Source organism: Biomphalaria glabrata, chromosome 6 (assembly GCF_947242115.1).
Source record: "Biomphalaria glabrata chromosome 6, xgBioGlab47.1, whole genome shotgun sequence".
Lineage (NCBI taxonomy): Eukaryota > Metazoa > Mollusca > Gastropoda > Planorbidae > Biomphalaria > Biomphalaria glabrata.
Window position 1 is genome coordinate 9,864,501 of NC_074716.1, and position 11,938 is coordinate 9,876,438.

Here is an 11,938-nt window from a genome sequence, read left to right on the forward strand (position 1 = left end):
AAGCGTTATTGTGAGACATCTCTGCTACTCCGACAACCTTTCAGCTTACTAAAAAAAAGATTGTCAAAATATGTTCGTCCCCCATGCGGAATAAGTGCCACGCAAAGCGTGACTGTCGGATTTTAAGATTTTAAGATGTCTATGTGCGGTGATCTTTGGGCTGAGTATGTTTTATTGGGTGACTTCTGGAACATGTTTTACTGAGGTTTACTTGTTAACCGTTGACCGCGAGCTGGATATCATCAGGGCCATCCTTAGGCCTATGCTGCCGCAGTGGGCCCTGAAGGTTCATAAGCCCTGCGCTAATTCTAGGTGTAAATTATTAAATTAAACCATTATAATTTATAATAGAGTTCCCGTGGTCTCCTTGTTTTCAAGGAGCTCCTGGAAATCTGAAACTCATAAGAAAAAGACAAAATTGTCATTTTGGGGTGTCAATCAATATGGTAAACGCCAGTCCTACGCGTGATATATAAAAACGGCATCGTCAGCTTTCATTTAATAAAAATGTAATGCAAATACGAATTTACTTTCTAATACAAAGTTTTATTTTCACTTATCCCTACCCTTACTGGTCCGCGCGCAATCCATTTCACATAGGGCCCCGCAAATATTAGGGCCGGCCCTGGTTGTGCAAGTAAGGCATAGATAAGCTGTGTTATGACAATTTCCTATGTTTTGGTATTGTACAGTAGACTTCGAAGCTTAAACACATTGCAATAATTCACCAGCAAAATAATAACAAAGTAAAAGCTACCTACAGGTGTACGGAATTAAAGTGTAAACAATTTATAAATCCTTTAAAACACAATAACTAATTATACATTAAGATATTTAATTTCATTATTTTTCTTCCATAGTTTCATAATGGATCAATGTACAATAAGATGGTGCGCAAATGTTTAATTACGCCAATTGAATCATTAAAACTTTTTCTTGTTTGCGAAGAAATGTCTTAGTGTACTGCTGTGAGCCTAGTGACGTAAGCGGTGTCACGTTTTTTTCCCATTGACGTCATATAGAAAATTTCATTCATAAAACATTCTAGCCAAAATTAATTTTTCGATAATGAGGCATTTTCAAACCAATATAACGGTCGACCTCGAGTTTTCCCGATGTGGCCAATGAGTTGAGAATTTTTTTCTCACTATTATGCACATACCGTGAACTTTTAAAGAAAATCGTTAGAGCCGTTTTCGAAATAAAATTTATATATATATATAAATATAAATATATATACATACATACATACATACATACATACATACAAGAATTGCTCGCTTAAGAGTATAGGATTAATGTTTGATTTTATAAACTTGACTTTGTGTTCTATAAAAAAGAGCATACAGCCCCCCAAATACCAAATTAAACATGTAGTAAATTAAATGCTACGAAAATAAGGGAATGCGCCGACCGAGGCTCGAACCAGTGACTCTGGATTCGCCTAAGCGATAACGCACAAAGTGAACTTAACCTCTAGACCATCGGAGAGTCCGAAAATACATTCTTCTGATCCAGAGCAAATTACCACCCCAGTGGTCAAAGGTCACAAGCCGCAGATAGCCCCTCCCCTACATCGCAGCATCCGTTCACTAACAACTTCAATAGAGCCGACACAGACAGCCGTTAGGCATGTATTAGACAAACAATGGCTCTATCTAATTGTATATCTCTCATAATGACAAGTGGACAACATAAACACATTACATCTAGAATACAATTTATAGAATACAAGTAGCAACACATTTCCAGATCAAATGTTTATTGATTTAATATTGGGTTGTTGTTGTTTTTGTTGTGTCAACGAGTTCTGTCTAATGAACAGCTTGGCGTGCTCTTGGAAAACATCCTTCAACATTGTGAATACCTGAAGTCAGACAACAGAAGCTTTGGTGTTAAGCAGAAAATACTTTTTAAATAATACTTTAGGTTTACTTAAAACTAATAATTGCAATGTCTTTGATTTAGAAGATTAAGGATCAGTGCAGTGTCTGACGTGACTAAGCAAACCCAGTTGCCGACAGTTGCGACCTACATATTTTTCCCGCATCTCATACAGAGAAAGCCGTTGTCCGGCGGCGGTCTACTTCTTTTTTTTCTTTACTTAATAATCTCTTACGTAATTAAAAAAAAACATTTTAAAGTCTTTTTTTTTAACTTTCTAATTTTCTTCTATTAATTATGAAATAGTAATGCAGGGAGTAATGGTAAATAGCCTGAAGTTAAATTAAGCAATCGCGTTTTTATTCATTTCCCACCGACACAGAGAAATGTGTGTTAGTTACCTTAGTGCGGGTGAGATTATTCCTACCATAGCTCATGTCCAGTCTTAAATCTCATTACATTCTACGAGAAAACCGAAGCCCTTCTACGACTAAAGGAAGCCAAATGCCGGGCCTATGGTGACACTATTAGGTCTATGTTGACAAGTTTCTCGTGTTTACCTGGATGTGTGACGTTGCCTGTCCATGTTGGCTGTAAGCCTTGGTGCCATTGACAGTAAGGATCGCCAAGTTCGAATCCGTTTGTTAGACCATCTCCGTCAGAGTCATGCCAGCAAAGCTCTTGTGTCCACTGCAATAAAGTCAATATAAGAGTTGTTGAGAAGTACTTTCAGTTGAAGTAAATGGCTGATATTTTTGAAGTTCATTGATAACAATCGTCACTGATGGAACAAATTTCAAAGTTCATTTTCTTTTAACAAACTCTTTTCATCTCGTACCGTCGTGGAAACAAAAACCTGGGTGGAACCTGGGCACCGTTCTCGAAAACGGCTCTAACGAGTTTCCAGAAATTGGGCAGTTAATGTTTATCGTTTGGAAAAAAAATTACTAGCTCATGACCACACTTTTAAAGTATATATAAAAAATTAAATGTAACTCGAGATTTACAACATATCTTGAAAGTACTATATTTCTTTTAGTATTTCCGCATATGGGTATTAAATTATTCAAGAGTTTAATCAATTAATTATCATGAAAATGTTGCACATCGACTTCTAGGTCTCAGTCTAAAAGCCTATCATTAGAATAGTAAAACGTCTTCTAAATTTACACTTTAGCTTGACCAGGTTTTTTTTTTCTCTGAAGATTGTGGGGAGAGGGCTGGTCAAGGACATTTAGAGCTAAATAATCGCTCTGTAATGTAAGAAAAAAAATATTTTAACATTTTTTTTCCTTGGGTCTTTTAATTATTTACTTTAATTAAAAAACTTTCTACTAATTCATGAACTTAGTTTGATAGACAAGGAGTAACTAATTTCCCATGTTATATTTATTGGCGATTTATATACTGTATAGGAAACTAAGCTACTGACAAGTCCCAATACTTTTAATTAAGAATACTGCATGCAATGTAACGGAAACATTTACTTACTACTTCAACAAGGACTGGCACAAAACAATATAAGCTTATACAATTAGACTGTGTATAGATAACATAGATCTTATTGTAGAGAAAAAATATGAGTAGAATTGATCTGTTATATATTAATCAAATGTTTATTTGTATTGTAATTTGAAGGTAAACAAAATTAGATATCAAATATTTTCTGTAATCCATTGTATTTTAATGTTAATAATGAACTAATTGAACTAATGCTAATAATGAACTAATTCTAAATTGCTTTGTACAAAACTCTAATAAAAAAAAAATAAAACACTATTCCATCTCGATGACGTAAATACATATTATGAAGACTGAATCAGAGACATTGCTACGCCACACAATTAGGACAAGTCCATTCATCATTGTTTTGACAACTAGAGCTAGGAGATTATATATGACACATATACAAGAGATAGCCTAACCCAGTTCATGAGAAACATCAACCTGTGCTAAGTAAGCCTCGAGACATGGATTGACTTATGATTCATACTTGAGCCTTACGTCTGATTCAATAATTTATATTAGCAAATAAAAAAACTATACTTTTTATATGCTTTGTGATGTACATAGCGTGTTGTTCCTAGTTACACGTTTGATTTTTCATTTCTTTAAATACAGTTTTGTATAAGTAGATAGTTTTTTGTTTATTTTCTTTGCACGCATACGATTCTTCTAGTATAAATGTGATGTTAAGTGCTGTAGCAATGAAGGAAGTTTAGATAATAAACTATATTTTTTTATATAAGAGAAAAAGGTGAACTAGGTTAAAAAAGCGAAACAATAACAGTTCCAAACTTTGCTACCCAGAGGTCGAACGTCACATGACTTAATCAGACCCGCTTCACCAAGCCTCACCCATTTTCAACAACAATCTTAACAGAGCTGACACCAACAAATACTAGGCTTTATATTAAAAGACAAAGCAAAGGCTGTATTGATATGAAATGCCTCGTAATGGTACAACTAGATAACACAATAACTTAAGAAGCTTCAGATAAAACTTTAATATGGTAGAAGCTTTAGCAGTAAACCAAGTACAAACCGGAAGTGCTGAAAGTAAGGATAGGATAGGAGAAAAAGTAAAGTTTCCATTTCAGACCTTGCAATTTCTAGGGCAGATGATGTTGAAGTCATTTGTTTCTTTGACCAACGCTTAATGAGCAGGATGTCATGTGGCCAGCACAACGACATATCGCCTTTACTTTCCCCAACTTAAAGTCAGGTGCCCCCCCAAAAAAAACCCGATATTCTAATTCAAGTCTTCACCAAGAATCGAACCCAGGATCCCAGGTTCGGAAACCATGCACTTAACCACTCACCCTCCCAATAGGATTTGGAGGTACATTATAAATCATATATATATATATATATATATATAAATATAGCATTAAAGATGGAAGTGATAGCTTTTAGAGTCTAACCAGAGTCTGCGTCTGATGATTACAAATGTCATTTAATGTAAAGTTCCCCTTTCAGACCTTGCGATCTATAGGACAGATGATGTAAAGGTCATCTGTTTCTTAGGCCATGGTTAACGAGGGTGTCATGTGGCCAGCACAAAAATCTACCGCCTTTTTTTTTTTTCAAAACTAATGTTAGGTATCCATTAGAGCTGGGTGGACTCAGAGGCGCCCAAGGATCCCGAAATTAAAAACCCCAGTCTTCCCCAAGAGTCGAAGCGGGACCCCGGTTCGAAAGCCAAAACGATTTACCGCTCAGCCGACGCGCCTCCAATCTAATGTGTTGAAACGACAAGTAAATAAAAAAAAAAGTAATGAGTGGTAAAAAAAACATTGAAATAACTAAAAGATTTTTTGTATTGCCAAGTATGTGTCCGTTTAGTAAAGCATGTGGAATCTTTACTATTAGGGCACTATTAAAAGATGGGAGATAAGTCTTTGAAATGTACATTCTACAGGTCCTTTTTTTTCTAATTAATATATAATCGTACCGGTTGACGCTTCTAAGTGGTATTAACTTCAAAGAAATTATATTAAGGTCACTACTATCCTTTAAGAGTCCTTTGTATCTGCAATAAATCATTGAAAATTTTGACTTTTTAAAATTGAGGTTTATTTATATATCATTTCATGGCCTTTCTAGCGCTTACCTGTCGCCCTGCGGCTTGAAAGTCGTGGCCGAATGGATTAAGATGTCCTCCTCCCTGGGGGTTGTAGTGACCTACTCCGTGCCACGGTTGACTTGGCTCACATGGGTGGGTCACACTATCTCCACTTGGGATATGGCTGATGAATTCATGGTAGCAGTGGACAGTGGCTAGTAACAGGGCGCAGGTCAAGAAATATCTGAGAAGAAACATGTACTATTCACAATTCCTAAGGATTCGTGAAAGTGTTTACATATCAATTCAGCCTCCAGGACTTTGTACTTATGCGATAATTTGCTCATATTATCCTTAGATCTATAACGACATCTAGACCTTGTAACATATTGGTATTATATGTACATTTGCACACTAGCGCGTCAGTGCAACACCGCTTGCGTTTACGTAATAAATGGAGTTCCTAATATGTCTTCCCTCTTTAACACTACTTTGTTATTTGTGTAACATAAATATTCTACAAATCTAATACCAGTCCTAGACGTCTGATTTAGAACTCTTAATATCTAGTCTAGATCTAGATCTACTACTATAGTATAGCTGTAATCTATATTCGATTTTAAGTAAAAAAAAATTAGTTCAGCTTAGATGTTCTTTCAATAAAATTGAATAAATTTAAAATGTACCCTGTTAATGTTATCGTATAATTTCGCTATAGTATGGCTGACTACGCTTTTTTTTTCTAATTCTAAGTCTAGTCAAGCCAAATTTAGATTTTTGTTTTAATTTCCCGTGTGGCCAACGAACTAGTAATTTTTTTTTTAGATCAGCTTTCCTCTGGACCCAAGTACCTTGAAGTTCTGACTACTAAAGGTATTGTAGATATAAAAATAGAATAGTCCAGATTGAATTCTACTAAAGACTGTGCGCAAAATATTCCTAAATGTCTTTTGCTTATTTAACTATGTCGTAAACATAAACGGGAATTTCCACTGACGAGTTAAAGATAGAGATCTCCAGACCAAATTTAATTGTAAGATTATATTTTGAAAAATTATAACGGTCAAACCAGAGTTTTCCATATCTGGCCAAAAGGCTAATATTTTTTTCCCCAAAGATATACTTAAACTGTAAAATGTTTTGGAAAATCGTTAGAACAGTTTTGGAGATACATATCTTGGTTTCAGGTTCCATGATTTGCTTATAAAGAATTTTCAAGCTAACAAGAGGAATTGTAGAGAATCACTATAGTTATTTCGTCAATTATGTAAATGTAGTAGAAACAATGATTACCGCAATTTCATGGATAAATAAAACATGCAAATGCTGTAGGTTGGGTCAAGGCCATATTGATGATGCCAACATCATGGAGATATGAACGTTACAAACGTCAGCGATACAATGAACTTGCTAAATAGGACAATGCAATGATAAGACTAAAGGAAATAAATGGATAGATTAGCTAAGCATATGCCATAAATTACTTAGCTAAGCATATGCCATGGGTTAATTAGGTAAACACTTGCCACATCTCATAAGGTAAGAGAATCCTGTAATTAGATTTATGTAAGAAAAATGCCATGGATTCATTAGCTAAGAAAATGCCATGGAATCATTAGCTAAGCTAATGCTATGAATGGATTTGGTAATCAAATAGATTTTGTAGAGATGAAAGAATGCTGGACATATATTAGATAGCCTAGATACTCTTTTAAAATTGCACTAATGGCTTGTTTACAATTTCTTGATTTGATTGTTCAATTTAGTGATAGGAAACACTTTAAATTCAAAATATTTGCGCTTAAATTGAATTTTTTCTCATTGCGTTTACTCCCAAGTTTACAAACATTGAATATTTTAAAGGTTCATACAAAATAAAGCATGAAAACAATCTAAGCTGTTCTAGAACATTTAAGGAAACGATACTAGAAAGGGACGGTAAGCCAGAAGATTTGAAGACAGCCTTATTATTAGAAAAAAATGCATCTTAATAAAACGCAAACATAAATAGATGTATGTACTTACCCAACAGAAAGCAACATTCTTGTTTCCAGGCAATATTCTTGTCCTGCCAACTCTGATTAAAATCCGAATTGAAAATCTTCTGAATGTTTTATAACCGAATCAAACCTAAATTGGATATAGTCAGGGGCGGCAAATTAACAGGTTCAGCTTTTATTTCATTTCATTTCAATTTGTATCTACCTCAGGGTCATAGTTACTTTCACTTGAACAGAAGAACACAGGTATTACCTTTTCCTTCAATTAAATTATAATTACTTCCAGACTATTTTTACTATCTCTGCTAATTAAAAGACTTCTTGGCTGCATAATCAGCCTCTCTACCTCTCAATACATCTTTATATTTAACACTTTGACTACGACACTGCTTAACAACACTTACATCTTTGATGTCAGAGTGACTGACAGCTTGATTGACACATTCGCTGTTTCAATTAAGCATCTCAGTACTAGTGACATGTCCAAATCTTGGCCCAAAATTCATCCATGTTTACAGATTAAAATACCGTCGTGACATTAAACACTTCATTCCAATTTCTCTATGGCGCGTAGTCTATAGAGCCAGACTTAGGACACCGCAAACTAAGCGGTCGCAGTGGACCCCGCACTTTCATAGGACCCGTGCAAATTATAGGTGTCAATTATAATATTAAACCTGTATAACCTATATATAATGACAGGGTTTCCGCGGCCTCTTGATTTTCCTGGGCCTCCTGCAATATATATATATAAATCTCCAGAAAACTCATAACAATCAAATGACTAATAGAAAAAGTTGTCATTTTGGGGGCGCCAATCCTACGCGTGATTAAAAAAAACGGCATTGTCAACTTTCATTTAATAAAAATTTATAGCAATGAAGAATGTATTTTCTAATTTTCTTAATTTTGACGTTATGCTTATCCCTACCCAGACTGGGCTACGCGCAATCCTTTTCGCATAGGTCCCCGCAATTGTTAGGGCCGTCCCTGGTGGTCTCAAGAGAGTGTCCTTACATGCTACACCTATAAGTAGATTTAAATTCTAGCTGTCATTTTAAGATCAATAGATACGTTCTACGTCATGAGAATTTGTTGTTCCATATTCTTGTACAAATGTGTACAAATACTCATTCTTCCCTAGTACTAATAGAGCAGGTCCTTGAACTGTACTAGTGCCAGTTTGTAGTACTTTTCACAAAACTTAAATCAAATAATCAACTCACTCTATCTGCCTGTCTGTGTGTATAGTAAAAAGTTGAAAACGTTCTTTCTCCACACATTATTGGTAATTAATTATTTTATTTGGTATTGAACAAGGGAAAGAAAGTGTACTTGATGAGGTGGTATAAGTTTAATTATTCCCCTTTATACTTTGTCTCTTTAAAGTTTGAAGCTTTTTTTTCATTGGTACTTTTCCGGCACAGTGGTTAGTGTGTTGGCTTGAGGAGGGTTGAGCCCTTGGGTTCGAATTAAACTCGTGCAACTTTTTTGTTTTATAAAGCACTTTTTAAAAAGCGATCAAGGTTACCTTCATGTGATACCCCCTTTTTTTCCTCCAAACTAATTGATACAATTACACTTAAATATAAGCTTTGTTTTAAAAAATTTAAAAATATATTTCTTTCTTTAAGTTTCTTCTCCGAGATTCACGTAAGTTGTGTATATGTACTTTTCGGATGTTTCATTATATTTATCAAATTATGTAACCGTGTAAAGGGTCATTTAGTTTTAAGGGCTATTGCTCACCATAGATGCTGGTAAGGTATCAATTGTTCCCATTCTTTCATTCGTTTGACACCTGACAGTCTAAAGTCTAGTTCCTATTCTGTTGATACATTTCTTTCCTTTCATATATTTATTTTTCTTCAATTTCCTACTTTGCAATTATTTCAAAATCTATTTTCTGCTATGTCTCTAGAACTTCGATTAAAAAACTATTTGCCGTCAGACACTAACTTTTATCCTGCTTTAATAATTGGTAAAAGCTTAGTCATTCTAACTATAAAACTAATTAAAAAATTTGTATATATAAGTACTAGTCGACAGGCGACGTAGAAAACGCCGCTATTTTAGGCCACTGCAATCTAGGCGACTTTCATAGGACCCGCGCTAATTCAAAGTGTATAAATTATAAAATTAAACCATTTTAAAACTTAAAACAGGTTTCCCACGCCCTTCTGTCGATTTACCAGGAGCTCCTGGAAATCTCCCGAAATAGCAAAATATACGAAAAAGTCCTTAAAATATAAGGAAATATATAGACAAAAATTGTCATTTAAGGGTGTCATTCAATATGGTAAACGCCCATCTTACGCGCGATAGATAAAAACGGCATTATGCATTATCCGTAATTGTGTAATCTGGTGAAAAAAGCTTCTCTCGCCTCAAACTAATAAAGAATTAATTGAGGTCAACAATTCTCAAAGATAGATTGAAACATTTGGTAGGAAACAGAATTATTATGATATACTGTATGACTTTGCTACACGCAAGGCTCGTAAATTAATTCTGTACGCAGTAAAGAATGAATAAAATGCATAGACGAATTTATTTTCTAATACAAATAGATAAATTTCACTTATTGTCCAATTCCCTACCCAACCTTTGCCCCGCAAAATCCGGCCCTAGTGCTATTTAGTGACGGGTGAATATACATAGTAGATTACTTGTTCTCTTTCCATGACTTCTTGGTCACAATGGTTGAGTCCGACGCTGCTATTTAGTGTTTGTAAAATGTTTGTTTGTAAAATGTTTTTCATGTTCCTTCAGAGTTGACGATAGTTTACTTCTTAGTCTAAACCTCCCGCAGGACGAAGGGGGATGAGAGCGGGCAGGGTTTGACAGCCCAGCGCGCAGCCATCCCTCCCACCTCTTGTTTTTTCGAGGGGTGACTATACGCAGAAATAAGAGAGTGATCTTTCCTTTACTTCTTGTTTAAACTGTTGAGGGAAGAAGAGAATTACATATATAGAGAGAGATATATAGATAGATTTCAATTAGTAAAAACAAAATGTAGGTTCGCATCATACATTACAATGGACTAACTACAAATAATAAATATAGAAGGCACATTTTAAATTTACCCTGTAGTTCGTTCACTGACAATCTCGTATGGCACATGAAAAGAAAGAACTCTCCTGACATGTCTTGTTATGTTGAAATTAACTTTTTGTTTTCATTTTGTTACATTAAAAATAGTAATTAAATACCACTCTAGAAAGCTCTTATCTTAGAGTAATGTAACCAGTGGCGAAGCTAGAGATTTAAGGCCCCGGTGGGCTTGACCTTTTTTTTGGGGCCCCTGCGTTTGGACATTCGACATCATGACATGAGTACTTTATAAATTTATTTCTAAATTCCAGTTGGTACGGTATATACGTAAAATTAACAAATAATAATCATTTTAATAAATAATACAGTCGTTCTTTGGCGAGAAAACAGTTTGGCGATATCCTCATGGCTCACAAAGACATTCCCTCAGGGAACAGTACCAGGAAAAAAGAAGACAAGGCAAACAGAGAAAGCGATCGGAAGACAACATCATATGGACGACCCTGTCATAGATTGAAAGAGAGTTGGGACAAGGCCAAAAAAGACAGGAATGGAGAGAAAAGGTCGACAGATTATGTAAGGTGCCCCATTGGTTCTAAAGTGATAAGTGAAGGGGAAGATGAATGTAGTCGAATGTCTCTCATGTAAGAAAATACCTACACAAAAATACAATAGCTGTGGGTCTTACCCTTAACTTACCTAGGATGCTTCGTCTCTAAATTGAAAGCTTGCAGCCCAGTGTAAGTAATAGTGAAGATAATGGGAAATTCCCAATAGCATTGAATGGCTAATATCGCATGTATCTGTGAGGGAGAACTGTACAGAAATCTACACTATAATGTAGAATGTAAGGCGTATGTATGTATGTATGTATGTTATGAATAAGAATCAAAACCGTTTGACCAATCTTGATACAACTTGGCAGAAATGTTCCGTGGGTACTAACTTAGACCGTAGTGTATGTATTGTAGCCCTAAAACAAACTTAAGACCCTCAAAAAAAAATTGACCAACTCTATGATAGTATAGTATCTTTTAAATCTAGGCCATGTTTACTATGAATATTTGTCTAGTAAGGAAATATAAATGTTGATGGCTCGCCTTGTCCTTGCGTTTTTGAATCCATATATAAATATATATATATATATATATATATATATATATATATATATATATATATATATATATATATATATATATATTCACACACAAATTGTCACAAATATTTCTACTTCGGGCTCTTCGGAAACATAGAGGTGACATCAGGTATTGAACATCTTTTGCCTCGTCCTCGTCAGCGTTCATCAACACTTTCTTGTTTTTCACCCGTATTCATAATATGTCACATACTTACATGATCTATAGCTACTAAATTGCTATTTGAGCTTTTTTATTTAAAAAAGTAGTTCCCCTTTCAGAGGTCATCTGCTTCTGCG

General features: G+C 34.9%; 1 protein-coding gene across 1 annotated transcript; it reads right to left on the minus strand.

Moving 5' to 3' along the window:
* Positions 1-1,745: 1,745 nt before the first annotated feature.
* Positions 1,746-7,788, minus strand: LOC106071207 (temptin-like). The gene is made up of 4 exons (XM_013231253.2): positions 7,475-7,788; positions 5,498-5,693; positions 2,445-2,574; positions 1,746-1,867 (listed from the first exon to the last, which is right to left on the minus strand). Exons 1-4 carry the CDS (start codon positions 7,489-7,491, stop codon positions 1,815-1,817), a joined length of 396 nt encoding a protein of 131 aa, XP_013086707.2. The 5' UTR covers positions 7,492-7,788; the 3' UTR covers positions 1,746-1,814.
* Between the last annotated feature and the right edge of the window lie 4,150 nt (positions 7,789-11,938).